Source organism: Vombatus ursinus, unplaced genomic scaffold, assembly GCF_900497805.2.
Source record: "Vombatus ursinus unplaced genomic scaffold, bare-nosed wombat genome assembly UNPS02014789.1, whole genome shotgun sequence".
Classification (NCBI taxonomy): domain Eukaryota; kingdom Metazoa; phylum Chordata; class Mammalia; order Diprotodontia; family Vombatidae; genus Vombatus; species Vombatus ursinus.
The window spans coordinates 10,337,934-10,358,109 of record NW_020954567.1 but is presented as its reverse complement, the minus strand read 5'-3'; the positions used below and the strand labels follow the sequence as shown (position 1 = coordinate 10,358,109).

General features: G+C 37.7%; 1 protein-coding gene across 1 annotated transcript in view; it reads right to left on the bottom strand.

Annotated features, from left to right (window-relative positions):
- Positions 1-14,187: 14,187 nt before the first annotated feature.
- The window catches only part of LOC114047529 (dimethylaniline monooxygenase [N-oxide-forming] 1-like), a 61,143-nt gene continuing 55,154 nt past the window's right edge, over positions 14,188-20,176 (bottom strand). Inside the window, exons 10-11 of the mRNA XM_027868364.1 lie at positions 16,683-16,965; positions 14,188-14,294 (exon numbers count right to left, since the gene is read on the bottom strand). Coding sequence (XP_027724165.1) covers positions 14,188-14,294; positions 16,683-16,965 — 390 coding nt within the window. The remainder of the gene's footprint in view (positions 14,295-16,682; positions 16,966-20,176) is intronic.

The following is a 20,176-nucleotide window of genomic DNA, read 5'->3' as shown; positions in this document are numbered from 1 at the left end:
CTGTCCCGTCCTGTAGTCCTAACTTGCACTGGGATTCAGAAGTGAGGAAGGTGTGAAACTGACATTTACTGATCTCCTTACTGGTGATAAGAGCAGCACAACCTGGAAAATTGTGCCTTTTTTTCTTGAACTGATTGAAAAATAGAGAGGTGGTCACATGATACATTTTACATAGCACATTTTTAAACAGGGTTAGCCCTTTAAAGGATAGGAGAGCTGGAACGGGGCTTAGAAAGCATGGAGTTTGACTTTCTCACACTGCAAATAAAAAAAAAAAAAAGACAAAACCAAAAAACCAAAACTGAGGTCCGGAGAATTACTCAAGGTCATGGTAAGTAACAGTCCGGACAGACGGACAGACAGACTCACACACACACACACACACACACACACACACACACATACACACACACACACACACAGAGGGATAGGGAAAGGGAGAGGGAACACATCTGTGATTTCTTTGATATAGAGACCTAAGCAGTTTGTCACCTTCTCCCTAGCTTACAGTCTTCAAGATATGCCTAGAGCATCAAAAAGTTAAGTGATTTGCATGAGAACACAGAGTACTTGTCAGAGTTAGGCTTGACTCCAAGGCTCCCAGGGTTCTAAGGTCAGCTGTTTAGCCACTGTGTCTGTCTGTTTGTCCCTCTGTCCTTCTGCCTAACTGCCTCTTTTCATTCATCCAGAGCAGAAAGGGACCTCTGAGGCCTCACCACCTCCCAACTATTTTCCATATAAATACACTGAGACCCAGGTAGTTTAGATTACTTGCCAAGTTCACACAAGGAATGTCAGAGACAGGAATTCCTCCCACAGCGCTCCCTTTCTATATTATTTCACTGGTTCCCATTTCCAACCAGCAACTCCTTTCCAGCCTCCATTTTTACTCTGTCCATTTGTTTGTTCTGTCCTAACTTTAAGTGAAATTGACAAAAGACAACTATTTGCACACACAGAGAAAACACACAAAGCACCTAATGAAATAATGCAGTTTTTTAAAAACCACCTTTAAGAAACCTTGCCCAGGCACTTACCTTCTTGGCATACAGTATTCGGTGTTCTGTATTCTGACGGTGTATTATTTCTGATTACTTAAATTCAAAGGCTAAAAGTCAGGTTAAAATCAAAACCTCAAATGCCAGGTACATATTGGTAATGATAGAAAAAAAGAAATAGAATGAAGACTCTCGGCATAGTGCTTTCTGATCAGCCTGGTTTAAAATCAGCAAATCAGCATACAGCAGGGGCAACCCCCCCCCCCCCCCCAAAAAAAGGTAGGGTGTCTTCTTCAGCTGTTCAGGGAACCAGCTTTAAAACTTCCTAAACCACTTGGAGGGTAAGTGACGATATGGAAGTAAGTAATGTGATTGGATAATGGGGGGGAAAGCCCTCCCCCTTTCTCTTTACCCAACCCTCTTTATCTTCACAGTTTCCGAGAAGCTAGAGTTTCTGGGGAGTTGCATGTGAGCAGCGATCTTCTAACTGTGGCCACTAGAGGGAGCAGGATTCCCTTAAAAGGAATGCCTGGTGAAATAGACAACACTTCATTCTCAAGCTCAGGTCAGAGATAGAATCAGAGCAGGGGGAACACCTAATTTCAACACCTTCTTTTTTTATAGATGAGAAATTGAAACTGACTTGTCCAAGTGAAACAACTCACAAAAACATTAAGTGGTAGGGCAAGAGTTTGAAGACAAGTACTTTGACTCCCAATTGAGAACCCTTTGACAGAATAAAGAAACGGAACAATCGTTCAGCTACCTTTTCTTAATTACCTATGTGCCTAGCTAGGCACCTAGTGCTAGGACTTAGAAAGACAAAGACAAAAATCAAACTGTTCCTGATCTCAAGGAGCATATATTCATTTGGGGATGCAACATATCTAAATATATATACCATATACACAAAATAAATGCAAGGAAAAATCCTTACCATAATGTTTGCCCTTACTGGAATATTAGAATCAGAGGTCAATAACCATCTGAACTAAGGAATTCAGAGAGTTTTTTGGAGTTGTGATGCTCCATTGGCAGTTTTATTTCCTACTAGCCTCCAACATTCAAAAGTACAGTAGGCATATTTATCAGAAAAATTAAAGTGAAGCAGATTCAATGATTAGATTTTGAGGGATTAAAATTTTTTTTCTGATGATTAAATTTTTTAAAAATTTTGATGATTTTTAAAATTTTTTAAAAAATTTCTGATAAAGCAGAAGCCTGAAATCATTAGATTAAATAAATCTTATTGTTTCATCTCTAAAAAGCACAAAGATACTTTACCATATTGAGCCCCAAAGAAAGTCTGAAGGATAACCTACAGTAAAATCTTAATAACTCAGATATTTAAACTTCCAGGAGCTTTTGAGGTCATCTAGTTTGTCCCCCTAATTTTTTCAGAGGAGACAGCTCCAGCTCTTAGAAAGGTGATACCTCCCCTAAGATCATATGGCTGGTTTGTGACGGAGAGGACACCAAGCCGGTTCTCTTGATTCTCATAAGGATCTTTCCAATTCCTGTTGAAGTTAGTAACTGAGAAAAAGGTCGACCTTTGCACATGTTTTAATTACTATTGGAAACATGGACATTGTACTTGCTCCTTAGGAAAAAATGGAGCAAAGATTTTTCCAAACACTTGAAGCAGGACTATTAGAGCAGCCTCTTATGCTATGTTGAGACATTGTATAGGGAAGAAAATTTATTGGTTGTGCCTTCAGAACCTTATTTCTTATTGTAAGAGGCCACTTTTTATCTGGTGAAACCAACTGCTACATGGGAATTGACCAAATATATATCCCAATTTAATCAAGTAAAACATTTTTAATCCCTCTCCCTCATCCTTACCTATAACAGGGTAGTGTTGTATAGTAGATAGAGAGTCAGTCTTAAAACCAAGAAGACTTGAGTTCAAGTCTTGACTCTTGACACATATTGGCTATGTGATACTGGGCAAGTTATGTAACCTCAGTGCTCTATACGTAACTCTTTTAGCCTGTAAGTTACTGAGAAAGTACTTGCTTGCATTGTTATAGGTCCCTATACTTATCCTTTTGACAGGATCTACAAAGGGACATTGCTTATGTTAAAATGTGCAAGAGTATAATTAGAATAAAGATTAGGATCTAATGTTCACCTCCTCATGGAAGGTGATCAGGTGCCATATTTGTTAGGGCCCATTCTAGTCCTAGGCAATTGTCTGCTGACTCATCTTGTAGATAGATGCAAGACACCCAATATATGAAGGACTGAACAAAAGGCCCCAAGTGAATGTTGATGTATTTATTACATTGATAATGTTTTAGAGGATGAGGATTAACTGAGAAGAGTTGGATTAAATTAGAAATTTAGCCATGAATAAATTTTGGCACCTTTGATTTTTGTATGAAACTAGGGGGAGAATTTTACAGAGCCTAATTAGGTCTTTAAGAACCATTAAGAACCATCTGCTATTTCTTCCAGAACAAGTACAATTCATTAAAAAATAATGTATATATTTTTTAAATTAAAGGAAATCTATTTTCTTTTTCTCCCACTCTCAGTACATTTGAAACAGAAAAACAAATTTCCTGTAACACATATTCAGTCAAGGAAAACATTGTCTCACTGGTCAGGCTAAAGAAACATATCTATAGCTATATATCTCATTCTGTACTCTAAATCTATCACCTCTCTTTCAGGAGGTGGACAGAATGCTTCATCATTGGTCTTCTGGAATCACAGTCATTGTGTGACAATAGCCATTGTGTTGATCATAATTCTTACAGCTTTCGAAGTTGTTTGTCTTTACAATGCTGTTATTGTTGTATAAATTGTTCTCCTGGTTCTGGTCATTTCATTCTGCAAAAATTAGTCAGTTGACAAACATTTTCTAAGTATTTACTATGTTCTGGCTCTGAGATAATATCAGTGGAAGGAAGAAATTGCTCAGTCACTCGTGGAAGTCACTCAGGATGCTGGAGGCAGCTCTTGGGGTGTACTGGTTCCACATAAACTGGCATTAGAAGGATAAAGATTCACCCAGCTATTCTTGTGACTTGAATTTATGGGAGAAAAATTATTGCCTACTCTGCCCTGCCCCTGGGGATAGTACCAAAACTAACTTACATGTTCAAAAACACATTAGCCCCTTATTTTTTCTCCCTTTTAAATTTTTCTAGTCATTTAGTTTATCCTCAGCTCAACTGATTAATCTGATCTCCATTTCCTCCCAGGGTACCAAGTATCCTGGGAAGAAAGGAAAAATGAAAGTGTACTAGAAGTGTCTCAATATTGATAGTCACTTGGAAATACCATTCAGAGAAACCCAGGGTCATATCTACTTAGATACAGACTGCTTCCATCAATGCTCACTGCCTTCCTAAATTATCTTGTATTTATGTACCTGCAAGTTTAAATATATATGTAATATATATACACACATATACACACATATATGTATATGTGAAGGCTCTAAACATATATACATATATAACATTAGTATCACATGTGCATGTGATATATTTATTTATATCCTCTACTTACATAAACATGTATATATACACACATACATATGCATATATATACATACATATATAGTAACTGGCACTCCCACCAGAAGAAGCCTACATATGTGTTGCTCAGACTCAAACCCAGGTTGATAACTTGTAGAACTTAGTCCAGGAGGGCAACAATCAGACTTTTCCCCGAATTAGGCTATTTTGGGAGCACAGAGAGCTTGCCGGAACTCAACCTGAGTTGTCCCATAAATCCTAGAACACAACACTCAATATCCCTAAAAAAGGAACAGTAAGTAGGACAAAGTCAGCGCAAGTATTTCCTCCAGAAGTTTGAAGAGTCAAGCCCTAACGTTAAGTCCAAAGTCAGAAAGAAGGTTGGAAGAATGAGCAAACAAAAAAAAAGAATCACACCATAAAAAGCTATTGTGGTAACAGGGATGCTCAATACACACACATCTAGAGGAAGAGAATAACTCCAAAACATCTACAAGCAAAGCAAGAAAAACAGGCACAAACTTGAGTAGAATTTCTAGAAGATATGAGGCAAGGGAGTTAAAAATTTTTTTTTTTATAAATGAAATGAGAACACTAAAGGAAAAAATTGGAAATGAGAGAGTATAAGAAAGAATTGAAAAGGGAATTAGCAGTTTGGTGAAAGAGATACAAAACCTTACTCAACAAATTCTCTGAAAATTATAATAGAGCAAATGGAAGATAATGACTCCATTAGACAATAAGAAATATTTTTAAAAGCTAAAAGACTGAAAAAAAGAAGAAAATATAAGATATTTTGTAATAAAAACAACTAACCTGGAAAAGAGGTCAAGGAGAAATAATTTAAGAATCAGCAGACTACCTAAGAGCCATGACCAAAAAAAAAACCACCTAGATATTATATTTCAATAATTTTTCTTTAAAAAAACTGCCCAGATTTCTTAGAACCAACAAAGTGGAAATAGAAAGAATCAACTAGGTAGTTCCTAAAATTTTTTTTTTAAAACCATGGCCAATGTTTTGCTTAACTATACATGTTTATAATAGAGGAAAGTAGATTGATATTGATTGAAAAATAAATTTTAGGGGCAGGCAGGTGGCTTAGTGGATAGAGCACTGGCCCTGGAGTCAGGAGGACCTGAGTTCAAATCTGGCCTCAGACACTTGACACTTACTAGCTGTGTGACACTGAGCAAGTCACTTAACCCCATTGCCTAGCAAAAGACAAAAAGAAAAATAAATTTTAATTTAAAAGCCATTAAAAAAATAAAAATGGAAGATAGCCTTAACAGCTAGCTAGAGATGAGAGGGATGCTCTGGTTTACCAGTCCATGTCTAAATTATTATTGTAACAATATGGAAGATATTAGATTTAGATGAATTCCTCACGCCACATGTCAAGATAAGGTCATCCACTGCATCCCAGGCCATCACCAGTTGTTTTGACTTTTGTCCTGCCACTGGTCTTCCATCACTCTGGAAGAAAGAGGGAGGCTGTTGAGTTTGTGCAAATCTGCAAATCTGCCTCACTTAAATCCAATTCATACTCAAGACATCACTCTATGGTGTCATTGGTCCTCTTTGAAAACTATTAGGGCACACAATGTATACATACAGATATATAAATACAAGATAATTTGAGAAGGCAGTGAGTAGTGTGTATCTAAGTAGATATGGGCTCAGCTTATCTAAGTAGATATGGCCCTATGTTTCTCTGAATGGCATTTCCAAGTGGCTATCAATATTGAGACACTTCTAGTACAGCTTCATTTGTGCTTTCAGATACTTGGTACCCTGGGTGGAAATGGAGACCAGATTGCTCAGTTGAGCTGATGAACTAAATGACTAGGAAAAGAAAGGAGAGAATAAAGGGCTAATGTGTTTTTGAACATGTGGGTTAGTTTTGGTACTATTCCCAGGGGCAGGGCAAGGTAGGCAATAATTTTTCTCCCATAAATTCCAGGCACAGGAATAGCTGGGTGAATTTTTATCCTACTAATGCTGGTTTATGTGGAACAGTATACCCCAAGAGCTGCCTCCAGCATCTTGAGTGACTTCAGTAAGTGACTGAGCAATTTCTTCCTTATACTGATACTATCTTGGGGCCTACAACATAGTAAGTATTTAATAAATGTTTTTCAACTAGTTGATTTTTCTAATTCAATTAAACTGTTTGATTTATTATGAAATTAGATCTAAGCGATTTTCAATGGTTTGATCTAAATAAAATGATTTCCCAGTGGAGGTAGAATTGAGCTAATTAAGAGTTTTAATCCTGTTGCTTGAGTAGACCTCCAGAGTATGACAAACAATTAGTATTTATTTAGCACCTATGATGTATCAAGCATTGTGCTAAGTACTGGGACAAGAATACAATGCTTGGGAAAATGCCCATACTCATACCACATATAATTCTAAAAAATGAGTACAATCATGAAATATCCCTGAACAGAGCTTTGAAGGATGATAAAGATTCAGTGAGGCCAAGATGAGGAAGAATTTATTTTCAGGTATGGCAGATGGTTTATGTAATTCATGGAAGGGTAAAATAGAATTTCCAAGTTTGGGAAATAGTAGTCTAATTTGAATCCAATATAGAGTACCTAAAGCAGGGATTCTTGGGTGTGTGTGTGTGTGTGTGTGTGTGTGTGTGTGTGTGTGTGTGCGCGCGCGCGCACGTGTGATGCACTCCTTTGGCAGTCTGATGAATCCTATAGTCTCCCAGAATCATGTTTTTACATGAATAAAATAAAATACATAGGATTACAAGTTAAGCAATTATGTTGAAATACAAGTTTTGGAGCCCCAGCTTAAGATCCTTTGATCTAATGGATAGTAACATATAGTAATTTGAGGTTTGCAAGGTGCTTTGTGATGGAGATGGGATTTAAACCCCTAAAAGGAAAGGACTCTCAGTCCTTGAGCTTTCCCATACATTTCATTAGCCCAGATCACTGGTGCCTCTGCCCAAGACATCTGGCCCACCCCAGCCTACCTAGATTAGTTTACTTCTTAATCCCATCCTGGTCCCTTTCTCTGTTACCTCAGGACCACTCCAGGCTACTTGCCATTCCTACATCCCATCCATATCTTCCACATTCAGTTCCCATCCCCATCACTTTGGCTATAATATGTCATTTCATATGAAATAAGGTTGGAAAATTAGGGTGGAATGAGATTTTGTAGGGCCTTAAATCCTGGGATCAGTAGTTTAGGTTGAGCAGGGTAGCAGTTTCATGGAAGATAGAATGGAGGTGGAAGAAACTGAAGGTAGGAAGACCAGTTAGGAGTGTATTATAGCTTGAGTGTCTTTTAAAAAAATTTTTTTTATTTTTTAAATTAATTTATTTTGAATTATCAACAATCATTTGCATAAACTTTTGAGCTTCAAATTTTTCTCCCTTTCCCTCCCTTCCTCCCTCCCCAAGATTTTCACATTAGTGATGTTGTAAGTAAGAACTAGAGCCAATAGGAGGAACCACCAGAAAGAGGAAACAAAACACAACAGAAGAAAAAAATAGCAAATAGTATGCTTTGATCTGCATTTTTAAACTCCACAGTTCTTTCTTCTTTGTGGATGGCATTTTCCATCACGAGGCCTTTGGAGATGTCTTAGATCCTTGTATTGCTGAGAAGGGTTAAGTCTATCAATATTAGTCATAGCACAACATGGCTGTTATTGTGTACAATGTTCTCCTGGTCTTCCTTACTTCATTCAGCATCAGATCATACAAGTCTTTCCAAGTTTTTCTGAAGTCAGCCTGTTCATCATTTCTTATAGCACAATAGTATTCCATTACATTCATATACCACAACTTGTTCAGCCATTCCCCAGTTGATGGGCATTCTCTCAATTTCCAATTCTTTGCCACCACAAAAAGAGCTGCTATAAATATTTTTGTACATGTGGGTCCTTTCCCCATTTTTATGATCTTTTTGGGATATAGCGTATGCACATTTTTATGGCCCTTTGGGCATAGTTCCAAATTGCTCTCCAAAATGGTTGAATCATTTCACAACTCCACCAACAATGTATTAGTGTTCCAATTTTCCCACATCTTCTTCAACATTTATCATTTTCCTGTTTTGTCATGTTGGCCAATCTGATAGGTGTGATGTGGTACCTCAGAGTTGTTTAGCTTGAGTGTCTTAAAAGATTATCTCAATAGCAACAAGAAAGTTTGGTGAGTCTGGTGCTGGGGTAGAACGGGAAAGATAAAATCAGGTAAGTACAATACTTACTTCGTGAATTTGTGTAGCCTACTGTGATAGCATAAGGGACTGTTGGGTAATCAGTCCTGGCAAGAAGGTATTGATTCTATAGAAAGTAAATATAGTACTATGCAAACTGTCAGAGAAGAGGCCAAAGGGGACAATGACATTCACTATTCAATTTGGTCCCGTTCTGAGTTATAGGTATAATGGGATAAGAGAATTAGAAGAGGTAAGTACTGAGAGTCTTGGTTCAAGTGGAGGAGGTTGACAAAGCCAGAGAAGGGGTAAGGCCCAAGGGTAAATGATTATAGGCATTAACAAGCTGTCTAAGTAAGGAAGCAGAGCGTAGTCAGCAAAGACATAGCGGAATAAGTGCATCAGCAAAAGTATACCAAATTGTGCCATCTAATTTTAGGAGTCTTTGTTCTAGGACTGTTCTATATGCTTCCTGTTCTGTGATGAAGGTTATGGAATGCAGAAGGGAAAGGAGGTGGGAGGGAGTTCTTGTTGCAAGGAGGTTATTCACGCTTGCCAGTGACTGACTAGGTAGGTGGAAAGTCTATTCCCCAGTTCACTAACTCTAGCCAATTTTACATGAAATGAAGATTTATAAGCAAGCAGAACAGCAAAAAATAGCACAGATGTCCCACCACAGATTTTTAGCCAATGAGGCACAGTACTAGGCTCAGAAACATCAGCAACAATTCGAGTTTGTGAGGATTTAAGGGTTCGGTCCCATTGAGTCAAGATGGCATTTCTGGCTCTATCCCATTTCCCAGGTGCCATCAGTCGGTACTGGTAAGAGGTGCAGGGACCAAAGAAAATTTCCTTTCCCAGCGTGGGATCCTTAAGGAACAGTGATAAAATGCTGGGCTTTGCTCCTATGCATATAGCAAGTTCATCCATGAAGGTGATATATTCCAGTGTTTCTTTGATGGGATTCATAATGATGCCCCTTAGTGAAAAGAAGGAAAATGGTAAATCTTTTGTCATTGCTCAGTTCTTCCCCAAACTTCTCATCTCCCTTTTCACAAAATTTCAAGAACCAAAACATGAAAGGGATGTTTTTCTTGGGCGAGAATAGATAAGTTGGTTTGTTTTGTCAGAGAGGGCAAGAAGAAATATTTATTTTGAGAAATGGGGACAGGTAGAGTATAGAAGAAAAAATGGCAAAGAGGTAAAATTAGTGGAGCAGTTTTAAGTGTTGGTTTAGGAATCTGAATTCAGTATGAAGGGAAAGTCTGATCACTGTAAACACGAACTAGAAACTGGTCCTTCCTATAAACATAAACCTATGTATGCTCAGAAACTTCCTAGAAAATCTAAAGTGTGGGTTTGGTGGGTGTTTTTGGATTCCAAATACTGCTTTTCTTTTCATTTAAAATAAATCATGAATTTGTGTTGATAACAAAAATGTTAGTTCTGATCTTGCTAGTTTTTTCTATAAAAACCAGAAGTAACCAAAGAATTTAGAAAATGGAATGGATCTTAATTTTAGAATCAGTTTCCTTATAAAATACAGGATTTAGGTGTTACAATGGAACTCAGCAACCCTTTAATTCAACTCATACATTCAAAAGAATCCTTGCTACAACATAACAATCTATTGAACAAGTATTTTTAAAACAGTTATGAAGCTCAAGGCACTATGTATATATAGTGTGAATAGAGATACTGAACAGGGGAAAGTCCAGTGATTTCACAGACATAGAAAATGCCTAGATAGGGAAACTCCCTCTATCAATTTATGTATACATCTTCTCTATATCTGCTGGAGAGTTGCCTAGATTACTGAGAAATTAAATGATTTGTTGAGGGTCACAGAGCCAGAATGTTAGGTATGCGATTTGAACAAAGCCAAAATGAAGAACAGTTTCTGCCTTTAAGGAATCTACATTCTGCCTTACAAGTAGTCATTGGTGCTCTTGGAGAATGAAGGAACAGCAATAGCAACAACAAGAAAGGTTCTGCATGAAGTCTCCACACACACACACACACACACACACACACACAGGCTTCCAGAGCATGTGATAGGAGTTAAACCTCATCACACACGTTTCTTACATATGTGCCTCATTACTATTATGGTCTAAGTTTAAACTTACTTCCTCATGGATATTGTGTGCATTTGTGGGAAGGAGTGAACCAGGTTCTTAGGAGAAGGTTTGTATTAACAGTTTTTGCTGTGTCATCTGAGAACAGTAGCAGCTACTCTCTGGGGACCCAACCTGCCAATTTGAACAGAAGTTGGGAAATGCTGCTATTTCCTCCTCCTTCCCCTTCTTCATCTTCCTCTTCTTCACCTTCTCCTCCTCCTCCTTCTTTTTTTTTTTCTGAAAAGCTGGGACAACTTACTTTTTGTCCTGAACAGTTTTCATTTTTGATTTCTTGAACTATAGTTCTGAAAAAACAGGCTTTAAAAGAGGCCATGTGTTTTAAATGGAGCTACTAGATTATGCCCTTAAACCCAGATCACTCTTTCATTGAGTGGCCAGTGATAGCCCTAAATCAAACCTCTGTGGCTCTTTGTTTAGGTTTTGATGGCTTAGAATGAATGTAAATAGCATCTGATTTCTGTTCTGGCCAGAAACTCTGAGGATCTTCCTCTAGCAGATTTATGTCTTTGTGCTGGCAAATTGGGTCATCTTTTGTCTCAGTTCTTACCTAGCCTTTAGTCATTGAATGGGCATGGACTCAGACAAGCTGAGATTTGGGAAAGACCTTAATTTAGAAAAGCCAAGGTCACTCACTCTGGGCCATCTTGACCTTTGTCTCGCCACAGGATTTTGATGCAGCTCTGCCTCACTTACATCCAATTCATGTGCAAGTCATCACCCTTGTGATATCATTGGTCCTTTTAGAGAACAAAGGGCAAACAACAACCACCACAACAACAACAACAACATCCAGCCTTTTCTTGATGACCTCCAAAGAAGAGAACCAAGGTGGCTAGGTAGTGAAGCGGATAGAGAGGTGGGCATGGAGTCAGGAAGACCTGAGCACAAATTTGGCCTTAGATATTTACTAGCTGTGTGGCTCTGGGCAAGTCACTTAATATCTGTTTGCCTCAATTTCCTTAACCATAAAATGGGGATGATAATAGTCCCTACTTCACAGGGTTTTTGAAGGAGCAAATGAAATTATATGTATGAAGCACTTTGCATGGTGCCTGACGCATAGTAGGTGCTTTAAAAATGCATGTTCCCTTTCCTTTACTTTCCTCCTATGGAAGCCCATTCTACTCTTGGATAGCTATAAATAGTAGGAAGTTTTCCCCTTATAATAAACTTATTTTGCTTATTTTTATATAAAATTTGCCTTTCTGTGACTCCTACCCATAGTACCTAGTTCTCTCTTCTGGGGCCAATCTAATCCTTTTCCTCTATCACAGCCCTTCAAATACTTAAAAACAGCTATCACTTTCAGTGTTAAAATTGTATCTTGGTCCTCTTGACCACCCACCCCCAGTCAGTATAGTTTATGAGTAGCCAATATAAACTAGCAATACTAGGAAGTAAGACTGTTAAGGGGAACCTAGAAGTCAGGTACAGACTGTCTCAAAGATCAAAGGATGATAATTTGCAAACTGTATCCTACATTTACCAAAAATCACATCCTGGTACTATATACTTAATGAAGGGAAGCCATCTTGTCCTTGTTGTTTGGGATGCTTTGGTCCTATGTTATGCAAATCTCAGATAAGCTCTAAGATTAGTAGACCACCAAATAGTGCTGATAATTTTGGGATGATGTAGACATGTTAACTTTAAAAGTTATACTGAACACTTGATATAATGTGGATATGTTAATGAATAACCCAAGGTGACTCAGATAAGAGTTAGTCTCTTCCCCCACAAAAACCCTATAAAAATGAGACTTCAAACTTCTGCTCCTCCATCTTCTTTCCCTCTCCATGGGGTCCATACTGCTGAGTGCTCCCAACTCTAATTCATAGTGATGTGAGTGATTTTTTATGCCTTTTCTTTCCCTATCCTCTTCCCCAGCTCTGCCAGCCTTTCTCCACCACCCTATCCTCATCCTCACACCTTCTGCCTCTGTATCCCCCTTCTGCTACTTGTCTCTGTACTTTCTGTGCTCTTTTCCCCTATACTCTCTGTGCTTTATTAAAGTGTGATTGCAGCCTCACTTCTTGCTGCCATCATGGTCTTTCCTGGCAGATATTCAAAGAACAAGCATGCCTGTCCTCATCTCATAGTTTTATAAGTTAAATCACCATTTACTTTCCCTCTAGATCTCTTCCTAAGGCTAAATATCCCCAGCACCTTCAAGTGAAACTCATATGCACAATCTTGTGGCCTTTATCCTCGGATGTTGTTTTCTGGCTATTCTCTGCTTTATCCATGTCTTATCTAAAATATGTTGGCCAGGACCAAATACAATGCTCCAAGTATGCTTTAACTAGGGCCTCTCTAGGCTTGGGCACTCTGAGAGCCCATGCTACTGACATAACACCCTGGCAGCTCATAATGACCTAGAAAAGTGGAAAGTCTGTCCCCCAGAGTATGCTTATTCTTCCTTTGAAGACATTCTTATAATGAGCTTTGATGTTGTTGTTTAGCCATTTCAGTCACGTAGACTCTGTGACTCCATTTGTGGTTTGCTTGGCAAAGGTACTAGAGTGGCTTGCTATTTCTCCAGCTCATTTTACAAATGAGGAAACTGAGGCAAACTGGCTTAAATGACTTGCCTGGGGTCATATGACTAGTAAGTGTCTGAGGCCAGATTTGAACTCAGCTCTTCCTGAGTCCAGGCCTGGCGCTCTATCTACTGCACCACCTAGTTGCCTCTATAATGAGCTTAAAGGCCTCTAAAACTTCTAGATATTTTTCTAAGATGAACTAATATTTTAACATGCCTTGCTTATCTCATAGTTTAGAAGCTAAATATTTGAACCTAAGTTAAGAATTTCCTTTTATGTCTATTAAGTGGGACAAGTATGTCACCTATGCCTGGATTGAGTCATTGATGAAAATGTTAAAAAGTATAGATCTTGGGGAATGCCATTTTCCTCCAAGAGCCAAGATTCCAAAGCACTTTGTATAGTGTCTGGTACACAGTAGTGCTTAATAAATGTTTGTTCCCTTGCCTTTCCTTCCTCTTTCTCCCATGAAAGCCCATTCTACTTTTGGATAGTTCAATTATTTGGAAGTTTATCACTAGGTCTTCTGTGGCAATGGGTTTAGGAATTTACACAGGATTACTGGCAATATGTCTTGTACCTAGATCTAACAGTACATAACAAACACTAAGGACCAACTAGATGCAAAGTCTTCTACTAGGCTGGGAAACTATAAAATTTATTTAAGAGAGGATCCTTGACCTCAGAGAATTTATAGGTTTGCATGAAATAAAACACAAATAGATAAGTGTACATAAAACTATTTTTATATTAAGATCATCTTTTCTATTTATGGGTCATGGAAATACTTTGATATGCAAAATTTATTTTGTGAAGAGAATCTTCACTTGCTTGTCTCTGCGGTGAGGAATATTTCATACTTTTTAACAAGCTGCTTCTTCTTGGTAGCCTCTGCCATCAATTGATTTGTTGGAGGTATCTTGCATAGCCCTGTGACAGAAATAAAATCCATAGTTTTTCCTTAATTGTAGACAATTGTCCAGAACATGTCTGCTAAAGCTACTAGACTTGAATACTTCAATGAATCAGTAATCTCATTCATGTGGGCACTCCTTTTACCAGTGGAGATCACAACCCGCCCATGTTTTCTCATCCTAGGTGACTCTTCCCCATGTTTTTGTATAAATTCTCAGTAAGAGAAATTTAGCCAGAGCACTAAAAACCTTCAGGTTTCAATATTTCTTAGATATCAGTGCAAGACTTGAGCCACTCAACTGTTATCCCTGAAGTTTAAACAACAGTTAAAATTGATTGTAGAACAATGTCATGGATTTAAGGCTAGAAAGGACCTTAAAAGGGATCTAATCTAACCTCCTCATTTTACTGATGAGAAAACTGGCACTCAGGCAGGTTATAACACTTGTCACAAGATTAAATACACATCAGAGGCAGTATTTGAAATCAAACTATGATTCCAAAGCCAATTTACTTTTCCCATGCTAAATACAATTATTTTAAGAGGCAAATCAGATGATCCCAGAAACTGGTCTTGTGACTTTTTGTGACCCTAATTTCACAGCACAATCATGATCAATCTCCTTTGTCTTCCTAGTACTTGGTCCTTGTCTGGTACTGAAGATTCTCTTTCAGGATGACGGGCTATCTAGTCAACTTTGTCTGGTACCCTTGCCTGTTACCTCAGTCCCTATGGCTGGATGTCTGTTATTTGCTAACAGAAATGCCTTGATGCAACTTATTTGCCTGCCCTCCCCTGCCAAGACAATCTCTTGTTGATAACCATTAGCTATCCCCTCACACTTAACATCACTTTGCCCAACTTTCCATTTAAAACTGCCCTTTTTTTTTGAATGCAGATCAAAGTGTACTGTTTGCTATTTTTTTCTTCTGTTTTGTTTTGTTTTCTCTTTCTTGTGGTTCCTCCTATTGGTTCTAATTCTTCCTTACAACATCACTAATGTGAAAATACGTTTAATAGGAATGTATATGTATAGCATATATCAGATTGCACACTGTCTTGGGAAAGGAGGTGGGGAGGGAGGGGAAGAAAAATTTAAAACTCAAAAGCTTATGGAAGTGATTGTTGATAAATCAAAACAAATTAATAAAAAAGAAGAAAATATAAGAAACCCCTGCCCTTTTGTGAAACCCCAACCACCTGCCCAAACTTCCTTCTAGTACCTGCTGTTGGGACCTTCTTTGTTTACCTGCCCTACACTGTCTTTGTCTAGTCTCCATATTCCACTCATCCCAGTCTGACCCTCATTGCTGCTATGAACCTTGATCTTGACCAAGTATAAGGACATCACACCAATCTATTGGAGATAATATAAAACCATAGGGTCAGAGATTTAGAGATGGAAGGGACCTTTAAGATCATCTAGTCCAGTTCTTTTGTTAGACAGCTGACAAAGCTAAAGCCTAATGAGATGAAGTGATTTACTCCAGTTCATGCAAGAGTGGCATGCATAGATACAGGCTGGACTTGAAATCAGGAAGACCTGGTTTCAAATACCACCTCAGACACTTTGTAGATGTGTGACCCTGGGCAAGTAATTTTAGTTCTCTGGGTCTCAGTTTCTTCATTTGTAAAATGTGGGGATTGGATTTTGTTACTTTAAGTTCCCTTTCAACTCTAAATCTATGATTCTATGTTAAATAACAGAGCTGAGATACGAATCAATTTCTTTGATTCCACATCCAGCATTCTTCTCACTGTACCACTCTGCCTTTTTCTTTTTCTTTTTCTTTTTTTTAGGCAATTGGGGTTAAGTAACTTGCCCAGGGTCACACAGCTAGCAAGTGTCAAGTGTTTGGTCTGAGGCCAGATTTGAACTCAGGTCCTCCTGACTTTAGGGCCAGTGCTCTATCCACTGTGCCACCTAGCTGACCCCCACTCTGCCTCTTTCTAAAAACAGTCAGAACTGCCTTGTTTGAAAGACTGCGTAAGCCTCCCAAATTTTGAATCAACTTGAAAAATTTGAATATGGACCAAAGTAAGGTCTCATCTCTATAGTCACAGACACCATACGTACCTCACTTCTCAGACCCATGTATCACATAGGATCCAAAAATCCTTTAAAACTTTTCAATTTTATCTAGTTTACACCAACACAAAGTTTGCCCAAGATAATGATCTACAGAAAGGTCATATTGCTTGAAAGCTTTTTTGAGGACTTTTTTTTTAAAAAAAAAAAAAAGGAAAAAAAAAGTTTCACTTGCCCATAGCCCTATTGCTGTAAAGATTCTATATATTTTTGGACAAAAAATTTTGTTTGATTTTAGGTAGGGAAGCGGTAACAACCAGGCAGAATTAGATAATTTTTAAAAAGTTTTTTAATCCTAAAGGAATATCTTTACCCTTAAAGACTCTTGTGGCCCATCTTCCCTGGAGTTCTGCACCTGGCAAGAAGGCTCCTTTAAGGCTGATATGGCCCTTAACAGCCATTGTTGGCTTTTCCAGGTTTGAAGGAAACACATATTTGTATAGGTAGATTTTTTTCCCCCACAGACTTCTTGTAGGTTCTTCAAGGAAAGGAAAAGAGAATGTGAATCCTGTAGCAAAAATCACTGCATCAATGTCATCTTCCACTGTCCCATCTTCAAAGATGGCAGAGGTTTCTGTAAACTCTTTCACATTGGCCTTAACAGTGATGGTACCACAAAGGATACAGTTCATCATTTACAATCAAGCTTTGTATTTGCCTTTGGTATGGAAACAAAGAAATGAAAAAAGCCCACTCATTGATTTTGTATGTAGATCAATTGATCAATCAATAAACAGTTATTAAGCACCTACTATATGCCAGGCACTATGCTAAGCCCTGGACAACTGTGCTAAGCACTAGATGAGATGAAAATACCTAACTGATCTATGGAAATTTATGTTAAATTACTTATTTGTATGAATGCATTACTCTATTTAGTCAAAATAGTTCATCCAGTAACTTTCCATAGGCTTAAGATGAATGTTTCTAACCTTTCTCTTCCTACTTCCAACAGTAAACCCCTAGAAATTTGTTCATTATGTATTTAGAAACAAAATTCCTCTCTAGGAATAGTCATCCCTTCCACCTCATGACTTTCCCCATCACAGTTTTGCAAGTTGGCATAAGAAATTAAATGGGCATTTTTTGGCAGTTTTGTGGAAGCTGCAGATGACATGTGAAGGTCAACAGACAACACAGAGCCTATGACCAAATATTTAACCCAAATTTTACAAGATACTATAAACACCCCATCAAAGACAGAAAAAATTGAGACTTCTCCTCTGGTATGAAGGGAGGGCCAAAAATTTTACATGGATTTTCCAGATCACTGGGACACCAAACCCCTAACCCTTGACATGTGGAAGGGATAATTGTACATTTCTGAAAGAGACTTTATAACCTCTTTCCAAGGATAAGCTAACTGAATATCTGTTCAGGTCCTTAAGATAAAACCAAAGCCAGGCAGAAGTAGAGTCTTAATGGAAGTAAACTAAGTCTAAAGGAAAACTGGCTATGAAATGAAATCATTTATAGAAAAATGAAAAGTGCACTTTCATCCTTTGTACTACACATTTCAAAGCAACTGATTGATAATGATATCCACCCATATGACTGATTTACTTTGAAATCATTCTATTCTTGGAAAAATTGTATATTGAATCATGTTTTTCCATTTATTTCCACTATGATTTTGGAGATGAGGTTTCCAGGGGAGTGGGAGTGAAGAAGTAGATAGAGGTTGTAATAAAAGTCATTCTTTAAAATGTTCCCATTTCCTTTGATGACATTCTCAGTTGGGTGACATAGAGCTTATTACAAGTAGTTGGCTGTTTAGCTAGACAGTACATGTTATTCTTCCTAGAAATTCATACCCCCTTTATTTAGTTCTATTTATAGACTTGTAGATGTAGAGCTGTAAAAGACCCCAGAGGCCATCTAGTCTAATTCCCTCATTTTTTTTAATGTAAACAGATTAACTTTAATAAGTCTCTTATGATTTCTATTTCCTGTTTACCCTTTCATGCTTCTCTTGAGTGTTGCATTTGAAAGTCAGATTTTCTTTTCAGCTCTGGTCTTTTTTATCAAGAATGCTTGAAAGTCCTCTATTTCACTTAATGTCCATTTTTCCCCCTGAAGGATTATACTCAGTTTTGCTGGGTAGGTGATTCTTGGTTTTAATCCTATCTCCTTTGACCTCCAGATTATTATATTCCAACCCCTCCAGTCCCTTAATGTAAAAGCTTAATTCCCTCATTTTATAAATGAAGAAATCAAGGCCCAGGGGTTAAGGTTAAACATTGAAGTCAGGAATTGAACATTCATCTTTTTACTCCAGAGTCAGTACCTTGTATGATGCTAATTCTGTACCAAATTGCCTCCCTAATAATATTTGATTCTTGTTATTTGGTATTTGATACTTGTTAATCAACAAGGGATATGTGAATCTTTGAGTTCACTGGTACCATACATATTTTACTTCTAGAGTCAATCTATCTTAGGACTTTTCAAAGAAAATTTAGATTCCTTGATTCTCCAACTTGATATGAAGCCAACAGTCAGTCTCCTGTCAGGTATCCTTCCAAACTCTCCAATTAGCCTTTTTAAATTTTTGATCCTTAAAAATCCTTAATTCCAAATATTTTTGATCAACATAATTATAGTAACATGATGAAAATATTGCATTTTAACTTGCTATAATGTCATGATATTAAAAAATTTCTGCAAGTAAATATTTCCATTTTAAAATGATTACCTCTTAGGAATACCCAATCCATAATTCTTGTGGTTAAACCATTTTGAAATTTGTTTCATCGTCATACAGTTTTTCATGGATGAAGGCAGCATGGATGAAACCATTAGATGAAATCTTCTTATGAAGATCGTCAAAGTGGGGTTGCCATCTTTAGAAAGACGGCTAAGGATTCAGGCACCACTTCTAGTACTGAGAAACACCTAAATGGTAAGGCATGATGGGTAAAGTTTTAGTCATTTTATATTACTTCTTCCTATACAATCCATACAATAGTTTTGTCTTTGAGAGCTTTAATGTCTTAGAAGTGAAACACATGGAAATTTCCTCAAGTGAGAGGTAATTTCATACAGTGCAATTTTCATACATATTGAAGTCAGAGTACCTGGGTTCAAAACCCTACTATGGCTATTTACTGACTGTGTAATCTTGGGTAAATCATTCCTCATCATTGAGCTTCAGTTTCCTCGTCCTCATCTGAACTCAAAGTGGGTTGGACTAGATGATCTCTAAAGTGTCTTCTCGGCAGCATCTATGAATGATGCAAATTCAGGTACATTTTGAAATGATTAAAGGAGTAGAATCGAAAGACTGATGCACAGGTGAACAAATGAGTTCCTAAACTTCTCTCCATTGTTATTATTATTATTATCATTATTGTTATTATTATTATTTGGAGGCACACAGGTCACACAGCTAGAAAGTGTCTTAGGCCAGATTTAAATTAGGTCCTCTTGACTCCAGGCCCAGTGCTGTATCCCCTGTGCCACCTAGCTGCTCCTCTCACTGTTATTTTACAAATAATATTTATTGGACAAGAGGCAGCCAAGGCATAGAGAACAGAGAACTGGTGCTGGAGCCAAGAAGATCCAGGCTCAAGTTCTGCCTATAACATATATTGGCTGTGCAACCCTGGGCAAGTCACCTAACTTCTTAGCATTCTAAAAGACTTGAAGTAACATAGAAGAAGCTGACCCTGAATTGATAGGGAGAGTTTCCTCATCTAGGAATTGCCTATATCAATGAAAACAAAGTCTGTATCCAGAGCTATGTTAGAGCCAACTGGTACCAGCTGGAGAGAACTGATTGTTAAATTTTCATTGTTAACATTTATA